Below are 27,018 nucleotides of genomic sequence, written 5' to 3'. Positions count from 1 at the left end.
CTCATGGCGGGGATTATCCATTACTTTTTCTAGTTCTTTCAGATGCCTAATCCTCTTGGCCCTGAGCATGGATAATCCAAGGCTTACATGCACATGATTTTTCACAAGCTTTCTCAAGACCTTGGTCTTGTCAGGAGGTGAAACTGAGGCCCTGGCTGGGGCGCTCCGGAGTCACCAAGGAGGGGGCCAGAGCGTGTCCCCGAGGCTTCTAAACCTGCGGCTCTTTAGCATCTTACAGAGAGAGGAGGGAAAGGCTGCACTGAAGAGAGAATGTTTGGATAAACAGCCATCTTAATGGCTTCTCAATAAAGGCGGGTGGGATTCCCACCCCAGCCCCCCTATTCCTCCAGCCCATTGGTCAGCAGAAGGCTGGAGAAAGCCCGAGGATCCAGCAGGATCAGAAAAAATAAACTTAATCATTCACCGTGTGGGTGGGGAAGGACGAAGAAGTGAACCTGAGATGGGGGGCATGGTTGCCCTGGGGGGAGGCCTGAGGATGCGATGTCCCCAGGCCTGCCTGCCTCTCGGGAAGAGTGTGGGGTGCAGGGCGTGGGGACCCTAAGACGGGACTGGTCTCCCTGAGGGGGGAGGCCGGGGGCTGCTGACCCGTCTGACCTCCTCCCGGTCCTCCCCGGAGCCGCCGCCCTTTACCTTCTGAGCAACCCCCTCCCTTGGGCTGCCTGCTGCTCTGTCTCCCTGGATCTGAGACAGTGTCCCGTCCCCCGCCAGGTGAGGACAGGAGCCTCAGCACCTGGAAGTGAGTGAGTGTGAACGAGAGTGTGTGTTTAGGGGGGGGAAGGGGGGTGCTGGGCTGGGACCACCACAGATCAGAGCTGGGGTAGGGGGGAGTAGAGAGCTTGTAGCCAGGGTGTGTGGGGGGCACTGCCCTGCACCCTGGACCCATCACGGACCTCAACACCCCCGGCGAGCGGCCAGAGCACGTCGGGCACCGACCAGAGGAGCCACAGGGTGAGTGAAGCCCTGAACAGACTGGGGGTGGCTGGGCTTGGTGAGGCGGGGAAAGAAGCCTGGGGTGCTCAGAAGACCCGCAGGTGGAATGAGAAGGCTAAGGAAACCCAGCGAGTTCCGCCTCTCTGCCCCTCCCCTTGGGCTGCACAACAGCCACGCCCCTCCCCTGGGCCCTGTAATATCAGCAAACTCTGGGAGATAATGGAAGACAGAGGAGTCTAGCCCCGAGAGGGGCAGCAAAGGTGTGAGGATCCGAGTCTCACTTTGGCTCGTGGACTCGCCCCAAAGGGGACCGTGGGTGGTGGTGGTCATCCAATGCCCGAGGGCAGAGCAGTGGGGGCCCCCAGCCCGTGTCCAGGGTTCCTAGACCCTCAGGCTAAGGGAGGGGAGGGGAGGGGAGGCAGAGGAGGTGGTCTACATGAGACGCAAACCCCACTTGTACTCTTAGGTGCTCAGGATGGCTGCGGCCCTGGAGAAACTCTGGAATAAATACTTGTGGGCCTTAGAGAACGGAGGTAGGAGGTGGCGTCACCAGATGGCGTTTTTCTTATGTTTATTCCACCCGGACTAATGCCAAGCATTTGAAGGAAGAGGAGCTGGTGACCAGCAGGGTGAGGGAGGGGAGGGTGGAGGGTGGGCCTGGAGGTCAGCTTGGCCGCCCGCCTCCCCTTGCTCTTCCAGACCCGAGGACGGATTCCTGGTTCCTGGTGCGCTCGCCGCTGGCGGTCACCCTCCTGCTGGCCGTCTACCTCCTCCTGGTGGTGGCAGGGCCTCGCCTTATGTCCAGTCGGGAGCCTCTGAGTCTGGCAGCACCCCTCGCCGCCTACAACCTGGGCCTGGTGGTTCTCTCGGGGTACATGTTCTATGAGGTAAGGCTGGTGGGGGACCCTGCAGTCCTACGGTCTCTTCCTTGGGGGTGCCAGGGGATAAATAAAACCATGATCTTCCCATGCAGACAACGGAGAAGCCTTGATGGGGCCGGAGGGGCTGGAATTCTGGGTTATCTTCGGCTGCCATGTCTTCCCTTGTTGTTGTTCAGTTGCTCAGTCATGTCCAACTCTTTGCGACCCCGTGACTGCAGCACGCTAGGCTCCTCTGTCTTCCATTGTCTCCCAGAGTTTGCTCAAATTCATGTCCACTGATGCTATCTAACCATCCCATCCTCTGCCTCTCTCTTCTCCTTTTGCCTTCAGTCTTTCCCTGCATCATGGAGATGCAAACCTCCATCACTAAAGCCCATTTTCCTTAAATAAAAAAGTGGAAGTGAGTGGCGAGCCCAGATGGAATTCATTCTCTACTTGCACCTAAAAGCTGCCACCTCCTATTTCTGCCTGGGCTCTGCTAACCTCAGTTCCATTTCCTGAGCCCCAAACCCAGTGATCCTTCCAGGTATGTTGTCTGTCTTCCAATAGCAAGAGCGTCCAAGGCAGGGCTGTCTCTTACTTCTCTCTGTAAAGACGGGCCCCTCAGAATGTCTGGTACCATATGGAAGCGGCTGACACCTTGGAGACATGTCCGAGAGCTTGTCATTTAATTGTGGTGACAGATTACTCCGCTGCTCCCATGATCCTCTGAAAGCCTGCCATGCCCATGTTGGCTTCCTGCTCAGAAGCCCTCCATAGCTCCCTTGGCCGACAGGACCAGAATGAAGAACCTCTCATCCAGGGAATTTTATTTGGTTCATCGAGGTGGCTCGGGGCTCAGAGCAGGGCCCAATGTGAAGTGTTTAGTACCATTCTGGATTCATTTTCAAATGAGTAGACAATGATACAATTTCAGTTTCTTAAAACAGCTTTCAAGACCCTTCATGAGGGATTTTCCTGGCGTCCTGTGGGTAAGACTCTGCACTTCCACAGCAGGGGATGCAGGTTCAATCCCTGATTGGGGAACTAAGATCCTGCACGCTGTGTGGCAGGTGGCCAAAACGTGGGGAAAAAAAAAAAAAAAAAAAGAACAGATTCTGCTGGATCTCTGCTCCTGTGGCTGCCCCTCTGCTGGTAGAAGCCTCCACCACCGCTCCACTGATCCCTCACAGCCCCGGGAGTCAGGAGAAGTCCAGATACTCCTTCCAGTTTGCAACTTCCTCACTTTCTCCTCTGCTGGCCCCACGGCCTCCTCATTGCCAGCTTGCTACAGCTTCTGGAACACCTCCTGTTTCCTACTCATCCTGGAAAGCAAGGATGATTTCCTGTATCCTCAGCAGAGCACTCAGCTTCTCAGGGGCAGGGCTGATGTGCGCACGGCTTCATGTCCCTTCCTGACTTAGGGTCTCATGCGGAGTAGGCGCCCGGTGTGGGTTTGTGATCCATATTTACCCACATTAAAAACAAAACAAAACCGGAGGCCAGCAAGATGCACGCAAGGCCAGCCTCTGAGCTAGCCAGAGCTCAGGGCTGACCTCGTTGGCAGTTGTTCACCAAGTGTCAGTGAGGGCTGGGGAGGGATGCTGGTGTCCAGAAGGTGCTCTCGGGCCTTCAACCAGTCGGGCTCTGGCAGGGTGGGGCAGGGCAGGCATCATGACTGAATCTCTCCTATCCTCTTCCTTCTAGTTCATGGCCACTTCGCTCCTGGCTAGCTACAGCTACCGCTGCCAGCCAGTAGACTACAGCCGCAGCGAGCTTGCGATGAGGGTAAGACAGGCAGGGGGAGGGTCGGCCTGGAGATGTTACCAGAGTCCACGCTCGGTCTGCTCGAAGGCCTCAGGCTGATAAGTGGGGAGAAGACGTGTTGAGGCAAGGAATACCCCTTTGATTGACAAGATGGCAGACTAATGTCTCAAAATAACCATCATAAAGGGGTTTGGATGCCAGGTTCTTTTATAGAATGGAGATGGGAGCGGGTGAGGAAGCAAAGTAAAAAGGTCATTAATCTTACATGTAAAGATCTCCCAGAATGGCCAGCCTGGGAGTGGGAGTGAGGGGATGTGTTAATGTGTTCTTTCTTGCAGCCATTCACAGGTGGGCAGGGTCCAGAAGTCTCCATGAACAAAGGCACTTTGATTTAACATTCAGGCAGAGGGGCAGGGTTCCCCAAGGCGGGCCACTGTGTACGGATAGTATCCTTTTAGTGAACAAAAAGTAATGGAAAGAAGTTAATGAAACAAATCCAACATGTAGCCAGCTTTTGTTCTTCTCTGTAACAGAGAGAGGGTTCATAGGATGAACTTCATAAAAACCAGGTGTCATCACCTGAGTCTTCTGATGGGACTCAGTGAAGATCAGCTCAGTTCAGGCTCAGAAGACCTCAGTGTGACTCCCAGCTCTGCCAGTTCCTTGCTGTGTGACCACGGGTAGCTTCCCAGACTTTTATGGGCCTCAGTTTTCTATCTATAAAATGGGGATAATGACACCTATTTTATAAAAGGAAACAACTGGATAAAGACTGAACAAGCTGATGTATGAAAGTGTTTACTCCTGGGCCTGGCACACATGGAATGTGTGGTAGCCAAGTGATCAATATTTCATTATTTTTAGCTGCTCTCTCAACTGGGAGCAGAACAAAAGACTTCCTTGCAGTAAAAAAAAGAAAAAAAAAAAAAAGGACTTAGGCTTGGCTAGTCGCCAGTGATTTGGGTGTTGAATCAAGGGAGATTGAATGATGGACTCAAGTCTTGCTGCTCAAAATATGGTCCATGGGCCAGAGATGGCAGGAACATCACTGGGAACTTGTTGGGAATGCAGAAATTCATGGCTTACCCCAGGAACATGAGTTCAGAATCTGCTTTCCAACAAACAAGATCCCTGAGTGATCTGTGCTGGTTAAAAGTCACGGATCCTCCTTTTTTCTGTGCCAACAGGTATCTTCTTGCAGGCAGGTGGGCATTGTAGGGGCAGAGGGTGCAGAGGGACCGTCAGGGTTGGAGCCAAAATCGGTGGTGCCAGGTCAGTGGTACCACCAGCCTGACAGAACTCTGACTGCACTTCCCTTCCCTGCCCAGCAGATGGCGAGCGTGTGCTGGTGGTGCTTCTTCTCAAAGGCCGTTGAATTACTTGACACCGTGAGTGCCTGTCCCTTGTAGAGAGTTACCTCTGTCAGCCAGGTCCGGGGTGGTTTTGAAGGCACTGTGAATAAACACTTCCCTCCAGCGTCCCTGTTGGCTACACCTGAGGCTGATGTCAGAGTCAAACTTCAATCCCATGACCTAAAGAAAGAAGGATGCTCACTGATGAAGCATTTGCCTCCATTAGCAACCAGGTTCCAGGATAAGTGGAAATGGGAAGAGAAACGAACTTTAGAAACTGTTGCTATGTAGCAAGGGACATCAGACAGCAAAAGCCTGAAGCATTTTAAGTAGAAGTCCTGCCTGTGAGTCCAGAAGTCTTGTGGGGGTGGGGCGAGGCCACAGTTTTGGGGGTGGTGATCAAGTCTCTCTCAACGTGGAGTCTGAGTGGAGAACCTTAGGGAATTTGTCTGATGGTTCTCTGGGTCCTGGGCTGGGTGTTGGACACCTGAGTTCTCTACCCAGTGCCCTGGGGTTGGTCAGGTAATACTGAAAGATCCCAGCCTCTGAAGCCAAGTTATATTCAAAATCCCAGCTTGGCCTCCTATTAGGTGGATAACCTTGAACAACTTGGGCTTCCTTGGGGGCTCAGCAGTGAAGAACCCGCCAGCCAGTGCAGGAGATGTGGGTGTGATCCCAGAGTCGGGACGACCCCCTGGAGAAGGCAATGGCAACCCACTCCAGTGTTCCTACCTGGAGAATCCCACGGACAGAGGAACCTGGTGGGCTACGGTCCATGGGGTCACAGAGAGTCAGACACCACTTAGTGACTGAACAACAGCACCAAACAGCTGACTTAAATTCTGTGCCTCAGCTTTGCTGTCTGTAAAATGGGGATGAGTATAAACCGCATGCCGTTACGAGTGTTTACATGAGCTTTTATACATACAGAGTCCCTGCCACACGGAAGGGGCTGTCCAGGCCTTTGACTGCAGTTGTCGCCCTTGAGTTTTAGCCTCCCTGTCGGTACAGCAAGCAGAGTCACCCTGTCCCTGGTATCTGAGGCCCCAGGAGGAGTCTGGAGGAGCAATGACCCCAGAGTTGAGCCTTCTCTTCCTCCACAGGTCTTCTTTATATTACGAAAGAGGCCTGAGCAGATCACCTTCCTACATGTCTACCACCACAGCACCATGCTCTTCAACTGGTGGGCTGGGGTCAAATACGTGCCGGGGGGTCAAGGTGAGTGAGGGGCTTGGGCAGGACTTGCAGGGCAGACCTCTTTCTGCTGGGCTGCGTGCCAGCTCGGGAGGCATGCAGCCCAGCTCCCGAGTTCCTCTTCTCTGTGGCCATGACTCCTGGCCCCTGCTCCCACTTTCTCTCTGTTGCTCCCTGGAGCATCCTAGTCACCCCTCCCTGGAGCTGGGGAGGAGGCACCTGGAGATGCTCAAGGCCAGCCCAAAGAGGGCAGGAGGCATTGTAAGCATCCTCCTCTGGCATCCTTGTAATCCCCAGTCCACCTTTGTGACCTTGAGCAGCTCGTGTGGGACCCCCTTGTGATAGGGCCATACCAGGGCTTGTCTCTGTGGGGTGTGCAGAGATGGCTCCTGGGAAGACTGAAACTGGAAGAGAGAGCCCCGAGCACAGGCAAGCCCGGAGCCACTCACTTTCCCTCCATTTTCCCGCCCTCCCCTGCAGCCTTCTTCGTCGGGATGCTGAACTCTCTGGTCCATGTCTTCATGTACCTGTACTACGGACTGGCCAGTCTGGGGCCCCGCCTGCGGCCCTCCCTGTGGTGGAAGCGGCACCTTACCATCCTGCAGCTGGTGAGAAAGACCGCTGGCTCCAGGGCCGGCGGAGCCCCGGCTTCTATTCTCCACTGCACCAGTGACTTGCAATCTGACCATGAAAAAGTCCTTCTCATCGCTTCCTTAGCTTCTCAACTTGCGCCGTCTCGGCAACCATCTCGCCAGATTCTAGCACTGACCCTGATTTCCTGACCTGATGTGAGGCCCGGAACAAGCGATTCCGGCCTCAGTCTCATCTTCCAGTGAAGCGAGGGGGCTGGGCGAGGTGCTCTTGGGTGGCTAATGTCCTGCGAGTCTGTGATCGCTGTTGCATCCCTGGGGGACTGGGGGACCCTGTTGTTTCAAGGGCACCATTGCCAACTGCAGGTGACTGCCTGAGCTGTCCCTTTTGGGCCTCAGGATAGACTGAGGTCATCATCAGTGTTGACGTGACAGGGTGGGATGGGGACAAACGGGGAACCAGACCAGGAGAGGGGTCAGGAAGGTTCTTAGCATCATGAGAAGGAATGCCTGGGGTGGTGTTCCTGGGTCTTCCTCGTCCTGACCCTGGGATCCCGAAGGTCAAGGGGAGCATCTGCCTGTTCCTTCGCTTCTCACCCGCTCTCATCTTCTCTTTCCTCTCGTACCTCCTCTCCCCAGGGTCAGTTTGTGGCCATTGCCGCCCACTCCTCCTACAATCTCTTTGCGGAGTGCCCCTTCCCCGACGGCTTCAACGTGGCTGTCCTCCTGTACTCCCTCAGCCTCTTGGCCCTTTTCCTCAACTTCTACCAGCAGACATACCTGAGGAGCAAGCAGAAGAAACTGGCTTAAAGGGCAGGACCACGGATGGAAACTAACAAAGCTGTGCCCACAGAGAGCTCACATCCCACCTGGGCTGAGCAGATTCCTCCGGCCCGAGTCTCATGCTATGAGCAAGGACAAGACTCGCCTCTATTCCAGAGTGAACAGACAGAAGTGGACTCAGCTTCTTGAACTCACTTCTCATGTGGATTTATCACTGTTTGTACACCTCCTTTCAGATACACAATAGAAAGGGTGTATGTGTGTGTGTGGGCGGGGGGGGGGTGGTGCTCAATTGTGTCTGATTCTTTCGCAACGCCATGGACTGTAGCCCACTAGGTTCCTCTGTCCATGGGATTCTCCAGGCAAGAATATTGGAGTGGTTTGCCATTGCCTTCTCCCGGAGATCTTCCCCACCCATGTCTGTTGTGTCTCCTGCTTTGGCGGGTGGGTTCTTTACCACTGAGCCACCTCTGCTAGACATGAGCCCAACAGGAGGAACTGTCTTACTCTCCATGTTCCCCAGACCTGGCGCAGCACCTCAATTAGTAGGCATTTGGATCTGTATCTTGCCCCACTGGTGGTCATGACCTCTGATGAAGAGCACGGCTGGGAGCACGGAGGAGGTCAAGGCTGGCTTGATCTCTCACCTTGTGGGTTGAGACAGTGACTGATAATGTCTACCCAGGAAGTGGGTCTGTGTGATTTCTAGTGTGGATGTGCAAACATTTCTCCTGCATATCTCTCTGTTCACTAGTGCCTGCATATGTATTTACCAAGTTGTATAGTTCTATGTGTGTGAGTGGGGTGGCAGACAGGACTACACATATATGTCTGAATGTGTGTGCTGAGTCACTTCAGTCGTGTCTGACTCTTTGCAACACTGTGGACTGCAGCCCACCAGGCTACTCTGTCCATGGGATTCTCCAGGCAAGCATACTGGAGTGGGTTGCCATTGCCACCTCCAGGGGATCTTCCCAACCCAGGTATTGAACTCTCGTCTCTTACGTCTCCCTCTTTGGAAGGCAGGTTCTTTACCGCTAGTGCCACCTGGTGCTGCTGCTAAGTCGCTTCAGTTGTGTCTGACTCTGCGCGACCCCATAGATGGCAGCCCATCAGGCTCCACCGTCCCTGGGATTCTCCAGGCAAGAACACTGGAGTGGGTTGCCATTTCCTTCTCCACCTGGAGAAGCCCCGTAGGTCTGAATACTTGTTTTCAAATACATCTATGTGCTTCCATTCATGATTTTCTTTGTTGGTATTTTTAATTGCCTCTTCTGCAAATCTTGGAAAGTGCCACTCTGGCAAATAAAAGCTGCTGGGATCCATAACCCTTCTGTCCCAGTGGGAGACACAGAAGTCTGAATACATGTTTCACTGACAGCCTCCAAACAGGGATGTGAAAAAAATGAGGGACGGGGTAAAACAAATGCCATCCGCTTCACAGAGAGAGAAACGGAGGACTAGCAAAAAGAAGTGTACAACTGGGATCACGTGGGATGTTGGGAGCAAACGTCTGCTGGGCTGTTTAAGACTGCAACTGAATGGGTGTCTGGAATGCGGTTTTCCTGGGAACTGTGGTAAAGAATCCACCTGCCAGTGCAAGAAACACAGAAGACGTGGGTTCTTTCCCTGGGTTGGGAAGATCCCCTGGAGGAGGAAGTGGCAGCCCACTCCAGTATTCTTGCCTGGGAAATCCCATGGACAGAGGAGCCTGGCCTGCTACAGTCCATGGGGTTGCAAACAGTTGGACACGACTGAGTGACTGACCACACGTGAGCACACACTCCTCTATGCCTGGCAGATGCTGTTTCTCCTTTATAATCTCTCCCCTAACCCTTTTCTTCACTGAGGAGGTTTTTATTTTGTGATGCCTCAACAGTTAAGAACGTTTAAGACCCGCTGAAGTTTCTGCAGGGCTATTTGGGGACTGTTTATCCATCAGGTACTCTAGTTAATTAACTCAAGCTAGGCATGGCTGTATCCTGTGGACAAAATGCTCAGAGAAAGTTCCCACCTAGTTACGCAGGATATGAATGCCTCCCACACACTTTTGCACAGCAGGTTGAGTGTCTTCGCAGGTTGGGGGGAGGACTTATTTTAAGGCAATCTTAAAAGAAAAACTCCTGCACCAGAGCAAGGTCTGTTCGTTTGCTTAGCAGCCAGGATAAAGGATGAGTCATCCCAGAGTTCAGAGCTAATACTTGCCCTTCGTGACTGCCTCTCCTGATTAAGCAGCGCAAGAGGAAGTGCTGTATGTCCTGGGTCACGTCTGAACGAAATAAGATTTTGGAGGGGAGAGCTGGTGTGAGAAAGCACAGTGGAGAGGGTTTAGGAAAAAATTCTCAGGGAGCTGAAGGTGTCCATCTTTTTTTTTTTTTCCTTGTTTTCAATTCTGTGCTTTGTTGTGATGACCCTAGCTGATTCAGGGCTGCTGAGCAGGATATTGTATATCAGGGTCGAAAGGCTGTGTGAGATTACAAAACAAAGTTATTTGGATTTGTCAAAACACAGCCAATTAATATGGTGGGAGTTCATCTCCATGAACATTTAAGATAATGGGAAGCAAGAGTGCTTAGATTTTTAAATATACAGCGTGAATTCATGCTGCGTGGCTTCAGTTGTATCCAACTCTTTGCAGCCCCATAGACTGTAGCCCACCAGGCTCCTCTGTCCATGGGATTCTCCAGGCAAGAATACTGGAGTGGGTTGACCTTTCCTTCTCCAATCACATAGGATGTTGCGCTTCTATTAAAATGTTTTCCAAGCCAACAGCCTCCAACTAGGCCACACTTGAAGCCTTCCCTTTTCCCACTGTGGAGCTTTCCTATCTGTCTGCCTTTGAATCACTGCCAAAATACAGTGATTCCAGCTCTGAATAAACAGCCTTCACTTGTTCCCACTGAGTCTGGCTTTGGTTATTTCCACATCGAGAAGTCTTCCGGGCCTGCACCTTAAGGCCAGAGGGTGTTATGGTCTACCTACACTAGTGAGGACCCAAGACATTGCCCCAAATTTTCCTATGACTTTCCTCTAGCCCAAGAGGTAGGCTTGCCAGATAAAACGAGGATTCCCAGGTACACTTGAACTTAAAAAAAAAAGAAAGAAAATTTTTAGTGTAAATATGTCCTGAGCAGTATTCGGGACATACTTATGCTAAAAAATGTATTTGTTGTTTATCTGAAATTCAAATATAACTAGGTAGGTATCCTATATTTTTATTTGCTAACTCTGGTCATCCTATAGGAACAATAAAACATTCTCAGGCTCCACTCTCACAGGTGGAAACAAAAAGTTAAGAAAAAGAAAGAGAGGTGGCCTGGTGGGGCTACAAGAAGTTTCAGAGCTAACGGAGGGGGAACACATTGGAGGTGATACAGGAAGCCCTTCCAGGATTGAATGAGGATTCAGCATCATCTCACAGGATTTCCAGGCTGGAGAAGGGATGCCAAAGAGAAGTGACTCTTCCGGTTCACTGCAGCACTGATTACAATAGCCAAGATGTGGAAACAACCCAAATGCCCACTAGCAGAGGAATGGATAAAGAAGACGTGGTGTGTATATATAATGGAGTGTTACCCAGCCACCAAAAAGAATGAAATCATGCCACTTGCAGCAACAGAGATGGGCGTAGAGACTGTCATACTGAGTGAAGTCAGACAGAGAAAGAGAAATATCGTATGACATCCCTTATATGCAGAACCTAAAAAGAAACGATACAGATGAACTTATTTATGAAACAGAAAGAGACTCGCAGACTTAGAGACTGAACTCATGGTTACCAGAGGGGAAGGATGGGGGAAAGGGAGAATTAGGGAGTTTGGGATGGACATGTACACAGTGCTATATTTAAAATGGATCACCAGCAAGGACCTACTGTGTAGCACGAGGAACTCTTCTCAATGTTATGCGGCAGCCTGGATGGGATGGGAGACTCAGGGAGAATGGATATATGCATATGCATTGATGAGTCCCTTTCTTATCTACCTGAAACTATCACAACATTGCTAATTGGCTATGAAAGTGAAAGTGTCATCTCCGACTCTTTTCGAGCCCATGTAGCCTGCCAGGCTCCTCTGTCCATGGGATTCTCCGGGCAATAATACTGAAGTGGATTGCCATTTCCTCCAGGGGATCCATTCTGACCCAGGGATTGAACCCAATTGATCCAATCCAATCTCTTGCACTACAGACAGATTGTCTACTGTCTGAACCACCCCAGTTCAGTTCAGTTTAGTTCAGTTCAGTTGCTTAGTCATGTCCAACTCTTTGCGACCCCATGGACTGCAGCATGCCAGGCCTCCCTGTCCATCACTCCCAGAGCTTGCTCAAGCTCATGTCCATCAAGTCAGTGATGCCATCCAACCATCTCATCCTCTGTCATCCCTTTCTCCTCCCACCTGCAATCTTTCCCAGCATCAGGGTCTTGCCCAAGAATCAGTTCTTCACATCAGGTGGCCAAAATATTGGAACTTCAGCTTCAACATCAGTCCTTCCAATGAATATTCAGGGCTGATTTCCTTTAGGATGGACTGGTCGGATCTCCTTGCAGTCCAAGGGACTCTCAAGAGTCTTCTCCAACACCACAGTTCAAAGGCCTCAATTCTTCAGCACTCAGCTTTCTTTATAGTCCAACTCTCTCATCCATACATGACTACTGGAAAAACCATAGCCTTGACTAGAGAAATGTCATTGTTGGCAAAGTAATGTCTCTGCTTTTTAGTATGTTTTCTAGGTTGGTCATAGCTTTTCTTTCAAGGAGCAAGCATCTTTTAATTTTATGGCTGCAGTCACCATCTGCAGTGATTTTGGAGCCCCCCAAAATAAAATCTGCCACTGTTTCCACTGTTTTCCCATCTATTTGCCTTGAAGTGATGGGACCAGATGACTTGATCTTAGTTTTCTGAATGTTGAGCTTTAAGCCAACTTTTTCACTCTCCTCTTTCACTTTCACCAAGAGGCTCTTTAGTTCTTCTTCACTTTCTGCCATAAGGGTGGTGTCATCTGCATATCTGAGGTTATTGATATTTCTCCTGGCAATCTTGATTCAGCCTGTGCTTCATCCAGCCCAGCATTTCTCATGATGTACTCTGCATAAAAGTTAAATAAGCAGGGTGACAATACACAGCCTTGACGTACTCCTGTCCCTATTTGGAACCAGTCTGTTGTTCCATGTCCAGTTCTAACCGAACTGCCCTGGAAGCCTGTAAATTGGCTATGCATGTGTGCTAAGTTTCTTCAGTTGTGTCTGACTCTTCATCCCCATGGACTGTAGCTTGCCAGGCTCCTCTGCCCATGGGATTCTCCAGGTGAGCATACTGGAGTGGGTTGCCCTGCCCTCCTCCAGAAACTGGCTATACTCCAATATAAAGTTTAAAAATTTTTTAAAGAAAGAAATGAAGAGATTATTCTGCTGCAGGAGTATGCGATCAAGACACATCTAGGCCTGGAAGTGGAGGCCTGCTTCTCACCAGGGCTGCAGCAGCATTTCTGTAAGCACTGGTCCCCACACACCCACCCCAAGCTTCGCACCAACCCATGGAAAGGAAAGGGAATGGGAGGAAGAGACTGGATACAATGTTTCAGGCCTTCTAGGGGAGTGTGTTGACATTGCCGAATTTAACTGGTTTACCTGGAAAAGACAACATTATTTTTCTGCCGTTAGCATGGAGCCTCACTATTAAAAAGCAAATCCAGTGATCAGAACATTTTTAGGACTTAACATGTTGCACATAACCAGTCCAGTGTCTGCGAGGCATTTTAAATTCATACTCACCATATATGTGGGCTTCAAGTCTTTTTAAGCACTGACCGGAGATCCATGACTTCTTTTTTTTCTTTTTTAAATTTTATGGATGAATGGATAAAGGAGACGTGGTCCATATTGACAATGGAATATTACTCAACCATCAAAAAGAATGAGATAATGCCATTTGCAGCAACATAGATACAACTAGAGATTATCTTACTAAGTGAAGTAAGTCAGAAACGGAAAGATAGATACTGTATGATATGACTTATATGTGGAATCTAAACTATGACACAAATGAACACATCCATGAAAGAGAGACAGACTCACAGACATAGAGGCCAGACTAAGGCAGATGGGGGACAGGGGAATGAATGAAGTGGGAATTCAGGATTAGCAGATGCAAGCTATTATATATAGAATGGATGAGCAACAGGGTCCTACTCTATAGCACAGGGAATTATATTCAATATCTTGTGATAAACCACAATGGAAAAATATATTTGTAATGTGTGCATATATACGTATAATTGCACTTTGCTGTACATAGAAATTAACTCTGCACTGTATTAATAAGTCAACTATACTTCAGTAAAAATAAATAAACCCAGATTTCTCTGATTCCAAAGACTGTGGTTTTCCCACAGTGCCTGACTGCCCAGCCACCACATTTCTCTATTTCACGAGAAATTCCTGCATCCCTGGTTGGCTCTAATTATAGTCTTTCTAAAAAGGAATGTGCTGGGCCTTCTTCCTGGCATGAACTGCACCTCGCTGGGAATGCCAGGCGTCTTTAACATTTCATTTATTAATAAACACTTACATAATCCTGCTTCTGTGTGCCAGACTCTGGGTTCAGGCAGTGTACACCATTAACTCAATTTCTATAACAATAAATGGTCATGAAAATAAGTGCTAGTGAAGCGCCATTATTATTACTATCATCCTACGGATAATGAAACAAAGGTACGGAGACGTTAACTGACTGGCCCAAGGTCACACAGCTGGTAAGTTTTGCAAAACCAGGATTCACATCAATTGCCATGCAGTGTGACCCCCCTTTCCTTTTAGAGATTCAGACTTCTCATCCTAACCTCTACCCTGACTACCTCCTATGAGTGCTGAGATGGGGCGAGGTCAAGGACTTGGAAAGCCCCCAAAGCAAGGTCCCGGAAAAGCCAAAATCTTTAAAAAATAGGTATCTTAAGATAAATATCATATGATACCCCTTATATGTGGAATCTAATAAAAAATGATATAAAAAAAGCTTATTCACAAAACAAACTGACTCACAGATCTCGAAATCAAACTCGTGATTACCAAAGGGGAAACGTGGAAGGAAGTGATAAACTAGGAGGTTGGGACTGACATACACACACTACTGTGTGTAAAAAAAGGTAACTAATAAGGTCCTACTGTACAGCACAGGGAACGCTACTCAATATTCGGTGATAACATATATGGGAAAAGAAGGTAAAAAAGAAAGGATATATATGTGTGTACAACTGATTCACTTTGTTGTACACCTGAAAATAACACAGCATCACAAGTCAACTATACTCCAGTAAAAATTAAAAATGTAACGCTTCCCTGGTGGTTAGCCCATTTGTCACAACTACTGAGCCCTCGTGCTTGGAGCCCGTGCTCTGCAACAAGAGGAACCACCGCCGTGAGAAGGCAAGGACCACAGCCAGAGAGTAGCCCCTGCTTGCCACAAGTAGAGAAAGCCTGCGTGCAGCCGCGAAGACCTAGCATAGCCAAACAAAAATAATAAACAACTAAATAATGTTAAAAGTACATACATATGTATCGTAAGTGAAAACTGGCTTGGTACAGCTATAACTCCTGGCAACTCTCAGTTCTGGTTAAAAAAAAAAAAAACAGCCCATTTAAAATTTTTAGTGTTTGGGAAATGTTTATGGCCTCTAAAAAGGCTCCTTCTTTTTTTCCTTTTTTTCCTAAACATTTATCTATTTGGCTGCATCAAGTCTTATCTGCAGCACACAGAATTTTCGATCTTTGTTTAGGCATGTGGGAACTAGTTGCCTGACCAGGGATCGAACCCAGGCCCCCTGCACTGGGAGCGTGGACTCTTAACTACCAGACAACCAGGGAAGTCCGTGAGGCTCCTTCTTTTGAGATTGAAAACCAAATCTCTAGTCTTGGTAGTATTAACCCTCATCGCAATAGCTTCCTCTCCCCCATACGCCCTGTGATCTCAGACAAGGACCCTTGCAGGGGACGGAGGAGCCGCCTGGCAGCGTCTGCTTTGAACACACAGTCAGCTGACCTCTGCTGGGAAGACACAGCAACCAGCAGAAAGTCTCTGCCTCGGAGTCACTTGGTTTTGGCAAGATGTTGGACATCCCACCTTTTAGAGATTCTTATGTGCTGACGGGCAGTGTCCTCGGAACTCCTCAGTCATTTACATCTTTGTCACTGGCTTTTCCCCATCAGGTCTTATCAGGGACCTGGCATGACGAAGGGCAGAATGGGAGACAGGTAGAGAGAGTTAGAAAGAGAAACCCAGTGAAAACTCCCTCTGCTCCACACTGGATCAGAGGAGATGCCCTAATAATGCATAACAATAACCAGTAGCTGCTGGGCCTCACCACCCGTTTCTCAACCAACCCTGGGCAGTTTGCTTAACTGCATGAGCTCTCTCTCAGCTTCCATGTCTATGCTCAGACGCTCAGTCATGTCCAACTCCTTGCTTCCCCACCAGACTTCTCTGTCCTTGGGATTCTCCTGGCAAGAATACTGGAATGTGTCGCCATGCACTCCTCCAGGGGATCTTTCTGAGCCAGGGATCAAACCTGCATCTGCTTCTCCTGCACTGGCAGGCGGATTCTTTACCACTGCTGCTGCTGCTGCTAAGCGGCTTCAGTCGTGTCCGACTCTGTGCGACCCCATAGTCGGAAGCCCACCAGGCTCCGCCGTCCCTGGGATTCTCCAGGCAAGAACACTGGAGTGGGTTGCCATTTCCTTCTCCAATGCATGAGTGCCATCTATATATTAGGATCGATAATAGCAGCTACCTCTTAGGGCTGTTATTGAGGTTTAAACACCATAGTGTATGTAAAAGGCATAGTTCAAGCCACATAACATAACATAGTTCTAACAAGAACTCAAGAAATGTGAATTATGGCTATATAATAGACACCAGCTTAATGCAATTTGCTATTTTTAAAATTCACTTTATTGAAGTATAACTTTTTTTTATTACTCAGCATATCTTGGTAAAATACAATAGGGCATCTTGTAAAGTAATTTTTGTAGTAGTTTTATGGAGTAGGCTAAGCTGCTCTAAGAAAAAGAGGCAAAGTGCAGTGAATCAAAGAACAATGAAGCTTATTTGTCTCCCAAGTAACAGTCCAAGGTGAGTGCCAAGCAGTGAAGTACAGATGATTCACAATGTCATGTTATTTCTCCTGTACAGCAAACTAATTCAGTTATACACACACACACACACACACACACACACACACACACACACATTCATTTTCATATTCTCGTCCATTTATGGTTTATCACAGGATATTGAATATAATTCCCTATGCTATACATGGATGCAAAGTCACTTCAGTCATGTCCAACTCTTTGTAATGCTATGGACTGTAGCCCACCAGGCTCCTCTGTCCACGGGATTTCCCAGGCAAGAATACTGGAGTAGGTTGCCATTTCATTCTCCAGGGGAGCTTCCAGGCCCAGGGATCGAACCCACATCTCTTACCTCTCTTGCAGTTGCAGGTGGGTTCTTTACCACTAGTGCCACCTGGAAAGTCTGTGCTCTACAGCAGGGCTTTGTTGTTTATCCATTCTATGTATCATAGAACAGCTGCTACTTTACGTGAGCCCCATTACACCTATGAACCCCAAGCTGTATTTCCTATTTTACAGATTGAAAAAAAGGTTTAGGATAACTCACTTTCCCAGGCCATGTAGCTAACAGGCAGATATGCAGAGTGCGACTCAGAGTCTTGGTTTTCTGCTTATTATATTGCCTGGAGACAGGGTTAGCAGTAACCCTCCTCCACCTAAACACATTCACACACACTGCATCTTGTTCCTGAGCTCCAGGAGAGCAGTCTTTACAACTTGGTCATTGGTTTTCAGTATTACCCAGTGTAGTAGACTAACCCTAGTGAGCTGAGGTGAGCCATGCAATTCAAGAGGTAAAGCGCCATGGGGAGGTTGCCAGCCATTTCTCTCTTGGCAGAGATAAAGGCTTGAAGCTGAGTTGAAGAATCCGATGGGTGGTGGCTGAGTGCCATCAGAAAGTGTGAAAGTCCTTATTATGACCCTCAATATCATATTCTTATCCAGCGGCATCAGCCTGCTAAAAATAAGATAGCTATTTCCCAAGATTAATAAAAAAAGAAAAAGGAAGAAGCTGGAAGGGTGGGGGGTTCGGCATTGGTCTGGGGAAGGGGAACTAGGAGACAACAGACATTAAAATAGAAGCTGATGAACACTGTGTAATTTCCAACTGTTGATAATGTCACACTGCAGGGTTGGTGGTTCTACTGAGATAATTGCCATTCCCCAGATTACTGTCTTTACCAGAGAAAGAAATGATTGCTGTGTGTGAGACATCATGCTGCCTCTAGCTTCTTGCAACATGGCAGTGATTAATGAGAGACTAGGCTTGAGATCTGCAAATCTTTCACCTAGAGTTGGGGACTTTCAGGAATAGAGAGACAGCTCCTAAGAAGAAAACATGATAAACTGTACTCCACAGACAGGGAGACTGAGATGCTTATGGAATGACTCAGTCTTCAGAGCAAGTCTGGATCTGAAAAATGAGGACTTAACCCTACTGACCTCTTGAGGGTTTTTTTTCCCCTGCTGCAGAGAATCAAGCTGAAATACTCATCATAAGGACTGATGCTGAAGCTGAAGCTCCAATATTTGGCCATCTGATGCAAAGAGCTAACTCATTGGAAAAGCTCCTGATGCTGGGAAAGATTGATGGCAGGAGGAGAAAAGGGCAACAGAGGATGAGATGGTTAGACAGCATCACCAAATCAACAGACACGAATTTGAGCAAACTCCAGGAGATAGTGGAGGACAGAGGTGCCTGGAATGCTGCATTCCATGGGGGTCACAAAGATTCAAACACTAACAATACTAATAGTTATTGAGTGCTTATGATTCTTCAAGCATTTAATATGAAGGTAGGGCTTCCCTGAGCGCTCAGTGATAGAGAATCTGCCTGCCAATGCAGGAGACACAGATTCGATCCCTGGGTGGAGAAAATCCCCTGGAGAAGACAATGGCAACCCACTCCATTATTCTTGCCTGGGAAATCCCATAGACAGAGGAGCCATTGGGTCGCAAAAAGTCGGATACAACTGAGCGACTAAGCAACAACAAGGTTCTATTAGTGTCTTTATTGGACAGATGGAGAAAGTGAGCCTTAGAGAGGTTGAATGTCACGTTGACTAGGAGGTGTTGCCAGTCCTCGGACCAGACCTAGCTCAGTCGGGATCTGAGCTCATATCCTGCAGAATGTAGCTCCCAGCCCCTGAATTCCTCATGCCCCACAGCATCCAGGAAAAGAACCAGATTCCTAGGGAGGCTCATTCTCCAGGACAGTGGTGTTCAAGCTTTGGTTACATCAGAATCACCTGGAGAGCTTGTTAAAATACAGATTCTTGGGCTTGATCTACCCGTATTCTGACCCAGTAGGTCTGGGAGGGGCTTGGACATTATATTTCTAATTAGCCTCCAGATCTGCTGGTCTCTGCTTGTCCACGGGCCGCAATTTGAGTAGCAAGTCCTTGGAAGCCACCCCACCTCAGCCCCTACCTCCAGGTCTAGTCACATTGAAACTGTGGCTGAGCCCTAATCCTGTTCCATGACCAAAGCATCTTTTAATCAAATTAGAATAAAGAGGATTTATTTTGAGAGACATTGAGAAAAACGGGGACTGTCTGGCCTGCATGAATCGTGTAGTGAACACATGTTTTCTTCCCAGACTTAGAAGGGATAGTTCTTATATAAGAGTAAAACTTTTACATTTGTTTAGCACCTTAAAAATAAAGTGCTCTTTTCATATACCTGGATACATAACCTAAACTCATAAATATATCTTCACACCTTGCGGGCCATAATCTAGCTCAACAAATCATGAAATATAAAATACTCAAAGAATGCCTTCCTTGATCTGGAGGCCTAGGCAGAGAACTCAGATTTGCAGTCATTATTAAGAAAGGGAAAAATCAAATTCAAATGGCTCTAACCCTGAAAATCTATGAAGCTCCCGGTTCACGATTTCAAAGTTAGAGGGTTTTCATGTTATGTCAGTGAATACCACAATGAGATGGATTGAGGAAGGAAAGATGGATGTCAGAAAAAGAGAAACTGAGATAAAGAGTCCCAGTGCATTCCTGGCTTCCCCTGTGGCTCAGCTGGTAAAGAATCCGCCTCGAATGTGGGTTACCTGGGTTCGATCCCTGGGTTGGGAAGATCCCCTGGAGAAGGGAAAGGCTACCCACTCCAGTATTCTGGCCTGGAGAATCCCATGGACTGTACAGTCCATGGGTTGCAAAGAGCTGGACACGACTGAGCAACGTTCACTAATGCATCCCTAACCCTCTAGCCAGAGGGAGCGGACACTCTCACTCTCCAGGGCTGGTTCTCCTTTGAACCTCGAAGCCCTGTCCATCTGGGCCACTTTCCTTTCTCTCTTTGGCCTCTGAAAAGCCTGGGACCCATTAATGAATTTATTCCTGGATTATATTAGGGCAGGAGGGAGGGAGGGAGAGAAAAAGCCACTCTCCAGATGAGAACCTTGCATTGTGAATGTCTCTCTTTTTAATCCCTCTGAACAGGAAACTGCTGTAACAGACTCTGTGATTTCTCTCAGGATCTAGGTCAATTTCAGTGTAATCTCTCTTTTCCTCTAACCCTCAGCCTGGCCTCCTGCTTTCATCTCTTAAAGCAGCAAAGACATCCTCACCCCCACCGAACACCCCACAGACACAAACTCCCTTGTTTTGCACATGTGTTTTGCCTGACTCTGCCTTGGCCGCTCCATCAAACAGGAAAGAAAGGCCATTTCCAGAAGTTCCTTCCCAAGGTGCTGGATTGAGGGGCAAGTGAGAAAGGAGTGGGTGGGGTGGGGGAGGGGGGAGAACAGCTGCTTCTCTCATTAAGATGTTTTTCACCCCAGATCTGCAAAGGGGACACATCTGGGAGAGAGGATTAGGTGAGAGAGGGCTTTGCTGATTAATACTCTATTATTCATTATTGCATGCTTACATATCCTGAGGTCTATTATTTAATAGTAACGACCGCAGGATCATATATTAATACTTTATAACATTCAGTAGTAAGACTCAGTCTATCCAAGACTTAGGAATCGCCTTTTCCTCCTAACTTTTTAAGAAGTTACTTTGGTTTATTGCAACCGTGTTTCCTTCTGTTTGACTTTCCCTGGTCCAGTCTAAGAAGTCCCGAGCCCTCTGCCCAGACTCTGGACACTTTGGTGTTTCCTTAGAAAGATGTCTTAGAAGAGTCTTGGGCAGGGGTTTCCCTGGTGGCTCAGTGGTAAAGAATCTGCCTGCCAATGCAGGAGACATGTGTTCGATCCCTGGTCCGGGAAGATGCCACATGCCGCAGAGCAACTAAGTCGGTATGCCACATCCGTTGAGCCTCTGCTCTAGAGCCCGGGGGCCTCAACTAATGAAGCCCTTGTCCCCTAGAGCCTGTACTCCCCAACAAGAGAAGCCACGGCAAGGAGAAGCCCACTTCAATGAAGGGTAGCCCCTGCTGGCCACAACTAGAGAAAGGCCCGTGCAGCAACGAAGACCCAGCACAGCCAAAAATAATACATTAAATTAAAAAAGAAATTGGAGATCTCTCCGCAGTGCCCAGGAATGTGCTGGAGAAGCCCTGCCAGAGTGCCTAGGGTTCCTTTAGAGATGCGGTCCTCACAGCAGAGCTCTCTTCCCCTTGGCAGGAAGGGGCAGAGGCTGAGCTGAGCTCTGGCCGATGGGGAGCACTCTGGCTGGCTTGTAGGGTGTGTCTGTCCAGTCCCTTCACTGGAAACTCTCATCACATTTCTGATAGGGTTTTCATGCCTATAATCTCGTCCAAGGTTGTTGTTGTGGTTGCTAAGTTGCTTCAGTCATGTCCAACTCTTTGCGACCCCATGGACTGTAGCCCACCAAGCTTCTCTGTCCATGGGATTCTCCAGGCAAGAATACTGGAGTGGGTTGCCATGCCCTTCTCCAGGGGATCTTCCTGACCCAGGGATCAAACCTGTGTCTCCTGTAGCTCCTGCATTGCAGGAAGATTCTTTACCACTGAGCCACTGGGGAAGACCTCCTCCAAGGTAGAGGGGCAAAAATCTATATTTGATTGGAAAGACTCCTGACTTAATTAGGACAGAATTTTATTTTTGCCCCCTCCTGCCCCTTTAAATTTTGTCTAATAGAGGAAGCTTTTTCCCTTGACCTGGATAGAAATCCAGATCTCCATGTTGTTTTGGTCCATTCTTATATAATAAACAGAGCTGCACTACCTTTAGGTCTCAAACATGCTCCTAATTTAGGAATGAAAGCACCCAGTCCAAAATGTTAAATTGCTTCTAGCCACAAACTTGTTTTAACCCACAAAGTGGAGGCTGTTTGTGTAGTAGAAGATAATGCAGAAATCAAGAACCTGAATGAAGGGTCAAAGCAGATTTAATTCAGGACTTCCCATATTTGACCATCCGCTGTCCGCTTAGGTTCCATTTCCACAACCACTTGGAGTGTCTGGCTTATCTCAGAAATCCTCTTTCAATTCCTAGCCCACAGTTTCCCCTTCCTCGCTACTCCAGAGTTGAATTCCTTTCTCTCAGTTTGATTACATTCAACACTTACTAGTTGATATTCACAATATGGCCAAGGTACCACGTTTGCTGTTGCAAGGCAAATTAGAGATGAGTTTGGTCCTTGATTTCAAGTATCTCTATCTCTATTATCTGAAAGTGAAAGTGTTAGTCACTCAGTCGTGGCCTACTCTTTGTAACTCCATGGACCATATAGCCTGCCAGGCTCCTCTGTCCATGGAATTCTCCAGACAAGAATACTGGAGTGGGGTGCCATTCCCTTCTCTAGGGGATCGTCCCCACCCAGGGATGGAACCCAGGTCTCCTGCATTGCAGGCAGACTCTTTACTGTCTGAGCCACCAGGGAAGCCTACCTATCTATTAATACCTTCCTACCTACGATCTCTATCTATAGAAAGATAAATGGTGTGGTACATATATATGGGATAGATACATACATACAAAAATAAATAAATACAGACACACACATAGAGATATATATTCTGATGAGAGTAGAGGGGGAGAAGAGGCTAAAAGAAGTAATGGAGAAATAAAATGGAAGCCTCTTGGCACATATGCTTTGCAGACACACACACAAAGTGCCTTAGTGTTCAGGAAAGGAGTATTCGTGTGTGATACTGCTGGGGGATCGTGACCTCGCCAGCGCTTCATGATCTGCCTTCCTCCTCTTCTCCAGCCCAGTCTCACAGACATCCCCCCAGCCCTATGTCAGCTACGTTCACTTTGTTTCAGCTCTTTGTCTTCTTCTTCTTCTTCTTTTTTTTTTTGAGTAATTGTATTTATTTTGACTGTCCTGGGTCTTCACTAGTTGCCGTGCCTGGGCTCCTCATTGCGCTGGCTTCTCTTGTTGTGCAGCACGGGCTCTAGAACACTCAGGCTTCAGCAGTTGCAGCTCCCAGGCTCCAGAGCACGGGGCCGACAGATGTGTTGCATGGGCATGGGTGCTCCGTGGCACGTGGGATCTTCCCAGATCAGGGATCGAACCTGCGTCTCCTGTGTTGGCAGGTGGATTCTTTACCACTGAGCCACCAGCGAAGCCCTCTTTCGGTTCTTCTAACCAACCCTGACCCTTCCACCCCAGGACCTTGGAACATGCACTTCTTTCCACCTGGAACAGCATGCCTTACTCATCATCACCTCAGAAAGCCTCCCTGGGTCCTAGGGCAGGTGTCAGACTCCCCACTATTCTCACCGCCCCCTACATCCTGGCCGTACTCCTCACAATTGTGTTAAACAACCAACGTAAAATTAGATGCTCAGAGACTCTGGCCTTTCCCAGAGGAAAGAAGTTTGTCTTGGTCATCAATATACTCCCAGACCCTGGAACAACATCTGGTACATAGTAGGTACTCACTGAATATTTTTGAAGGGATTAATAAACATGGCATTTAAGATTCATTCTCCTATCTTCTCCCTTTTCTCTCTCTTCCAGCCCAGTTTTCCTTTTATTTTTTTTTACCCCTTACCTCTCCTAATGTTCTTTTCTCTTGGTTCTGCACAGTTTAAGAATCCCGCTGTGGTCTGCTGGAGCTGTCCCATGAATTGAGAGACGATCCCTCCTTTGTTTACTTCTGGAGGTCTCATTCTGGGAGATAATAATGTAGGTGTTGCAAGATACCCCTTGGGGTTTGTCTGAGAGGAAATGCTGCTTAAACTGTGACTTGAGGACAGGAGCAGCAGCACCACAGGGGAGCTTGTTTGAGTCTAAGCCTGCCTGTGGGGCGGGGGCTCAATCTTGCATTATTTACTTATTTATTTTGTTTTGCTTTCTTTGAGGCATGCAGAATCTTGGTTCCCTGGCCAAGGACTGAAACTGCCCCCCCTGCAGTGATATGTGCCTGTGTTAGTCACTCAGTCATATCTGACCCTGCGACCCGATAGACAGACTGCAGCACGCCAGGCTTCCCTGTCCTTCACCACCTCCCAGAGTTTGCTCAAACTCCTGTCTATTGAATCAGTGAAGCTATCTAACCATCTCATCCTCTGTTGCCCCCTTCTCCTCCTGCCCTCAATCTTTCCCGGGATCAGGGTCTTTTCCAATGAGTCAGCTCTTCACATCAGGTGGCCAAAGTCCTGGAGCTTCAGCTTCAGCATCAGCTGAAGGTTGATTGGAGACAATGAAAAAAAGATAAGAGAACTTCCAGAACTCAGAAGGGGACATCTTCAGACCAAGATGCTCTTCTGACACCTGGGAAAAGAAAGAAGAGGAGGAAAGGTTGGATGGGGTGTCTCAGATGGCATTTGTTTGTTTATTTATTTATTTATTACTTATAATTTCTTTAGCTGCACCAAGCCTTGATTGTGACACACAGGATCTTTAGTTGTAGCTTGGGGGCGCTAGCCCGAGACCCCCTGCATTGGGAGTGCAGAGTCTTAGCCACTGGACCGCCAGGGAAGTCTCTCAGATGGCAATGTTTTTCATACAAAGTCTTGGCAGACCCAGCAGGCGAGCTCTAGAGCAAAGAGCAAAGACTCTTTCAGGTTTGCAGGGTTCTGCTCTGAGCAGAAACCGAACCAGCCAGGTCCCTGTAACTCTGCAGTGCTCTGTCATTGCCAGGGGGCTCCTCGGGAGGATGGAAACCAGGCAGAGTCAGGAGGTGACAGCAGCTGGGGGCTGTCAGTGAACTGCATCCTTTGAAGCTAAAAAGCAAGTTCTTTCTCTAAGGACAATCCTGCTGTATTCCCCATGGCAGACACTGTGACATCTGAAGGTAATTTTACAAGAAACCTATGAAGGCTAGGAAATGTCTGGAAAGCAGATTAAAGAAAGTGCCACATTAAAGGCCTGACTTCTGTGCCCTTCTAGGACCGTTTATGTGGTGCTGTTATTCTTCAGGACACAGTCTCCCTGAGGCCCCTGGAAGACAAGGTCCAAGAAACTCTTCCCCTTAGGGAGCCTGAGGAGAGCCTGTGTGAACCAACATGGCATCTCTCTATTTATAAGATGTGTGGGTCAGTGAACAAGAGAGGACCCAAAGGTCTCTGAGCCTGTCTCCTACCAGCTCTGCAGTTCCAGCCTTCCCAGGGCAGACCTGATCTCGACTGGCAACTTCAGAGTCAGAGAAGAAAAAAAAAAAAAAATGAACCCAAACAGACGGAGCAGAAACAGCACAGATCTGGGGAGGGCTGTGCAAGGTTCTGATGATATCCAATGATGCCTTTACACACTCATTTTCACTTTCATGCCCCTTTCTCACTTGTGCACATCTGCAAGGACAGCCCACCACACATGCAGAGTTGCACACGATGAAAATGTTTGTCTATGCCAAATGGATATTCACCCTCGAGTTCACTTAACAAAACCACGTGGACACACACTCCTCTGACCCTGACACAAGGTTGTGAGTTTACACTCTGCTATTCCAACTCACACTCATGCCCCAGCATCAAGCTTTCAAAAAATCCTTTGTGTGCGATGCTTACACAAACAAGAGACTATAACATTACATACAAAAGCCCCAACAACCTACAGAAACAGAAACAGACAATCAAGCAGACATTCAAAACACAGAGATTTTAGGGTAGATTAAAAATATCTGGAGGCTCTGCCTGGAATGGCTTGAAAACATGCCTTGAAGGCTATTTCTCTCTTGGCTTACAGATGCTAACGCCCAGGGCTGCGTCGGAGCAGAATGCCTGATTTCCTAACCCAGAAGCACTTAGGGGGTCATCTTAGCCCTCCTCCAGCCTCCTGCAGAAGGGACTAAAGTCATTAAGTCAGATAGTAAGGGGGAGAGAGCACTCGTATCCTTGTATCCTGGAAAGGGGTCGCACATTTCTATAGAGGAGTGGAGTGAGGGGGGGTGGGGGGAGGCGGGGATAGGGGCCCAAACTCTGCTTGCTGCTGCTAAGTCGCTTCAGTGGTGTCCGACTCTGTCCAACCCCATAGATGGCAGCCCACTAGGCTCCTCTGTCCCTGGGATTCTCCAGGCAAGAACATTGGAGTGGGTTGCCATTTCCTTCTCCAATGTATGAAAGTGAAAAGTGACAGTGAAGTAGCTCAGTTGTGCCCAGACTCTTAGCGACCCCATGGACTGAAGCCCACCAGGTTCCTCTGTCCATGGGATTTTCCAGGCGAGACTGGGTTTAAATCCCAGCTTTGCCACTTTCTATTGTGTGACCTCAGGCAAGTTAATCAACTCTGTGTCTCATTTTCCTCACCTATAAAAGTGGGGATAATAATATTACCGAGAAAATAGGTTGCTGAGAGACTAGACCAGCCAATATTTGTGGAGTGCTGAGAGTGGGCCTGCTATAGCAGAAGAGCAAAGTGAGTATTGGTTTTTATTCTGCTCCTGAGAATTCTCCACCCTGTGGCTCCCAGGCTCCCTTCCCTGGAGTGCCCCACCCCATCTCCCTACACAAGCGTCCTTGCAGCCGCCAGCTCCTAGCTTCTACCGGCAGGAACCGCTCTCTCCCAGGTCTTTCTCCCTCCTCCCCTTCCCTGTTCCTGGTTCCTACAAATGAGATTGGTGGAGAGAGCGGTGGTTGTGTGTGTAGGAATAGGAAGCTGGACAGCCAGTCTCCAGTCTCAGCTGCCTGCCTGGGGAGCTGCCAGGCTCCGCGTGCTTGGCTGACCACCCCTGTCTGCCCTGGGAATCAGGGCTTTGCCAAGGGCAAGGGCAGGGAGGTGCTGTGAGGTGAATTCTCTGTCAGCTACCTTCTGGTGCAAATATAAGTAGGGAGATGGGAAGAGACAGCTTCTCCACTCTCTGAAGATACATACATATCTAGAATACTGGAGTGGGTAGCTGTTCCCTTCTCCAGGGGATCTTCCTGACCCAGGGGTCGAACAGAGGTCTCCCACATTGCAGGCAGAGTCTTTACCTTCTGAGTCACCGGGGAAGCCCATATATATATATATATATATATATATATATATATATATATATATATATATATATATTTTTTTTTTTTCCTCTCAAGGCCCATA

General features: G+C 48.4%; 1 protein-coding gene across 1 annotated transcript; it reads left to right on the top strand.

Annotated features, from left to right (window-relative positions):
• Positions 1 to 1,426: 1,426 nt before the first annotated feature.
• LOC138436435 (very long chain fatty acid elongase 4-like) lies at positions 1,427 to 7,524 on the top strand. Its single transcript, XM_069582007.1, has 7 exons — positions 1,427 to 1,484; positions 1,651 to 1,838; positions 3,519 to 3,599; positions 4,910 to 4,966; positions 6,034 to 6,148; positions 6,605 to 6,732; positions 7,354 to 7,524. The coding sequence occupies exons 1-7, from the start codon at positions 1,427 to 1,429 to the stop codon at positions 7,522 to 7,524; spliced, it is 798 nt and encodes a 265-aa protein (XP_069438108.1).
• The last annotated feature ends 19,494 nt before the right edge of the window (positions 7,525 to 27,018 follow it).

Source organism: Ovis canadensis, chromosome 3, assembly GCF_042477335.2.
Source record: "Ovis canadensis isolate MfBH-ARS-UI-01 breed Bighorn chromosome 3, ARS-UI_OviCan_v2, whole genome shotgun sequence".
NCBI classification, from domain to species: domain Eukaryota; kingdom Metazoa; phylum Chordata; class Mammalia; order Artiodactyla; family Bovidae; genus Ovis; species Ovis canadensis.
This window is presented reverse-complemented; position numbering and strand designations above follow the sequence as displayed.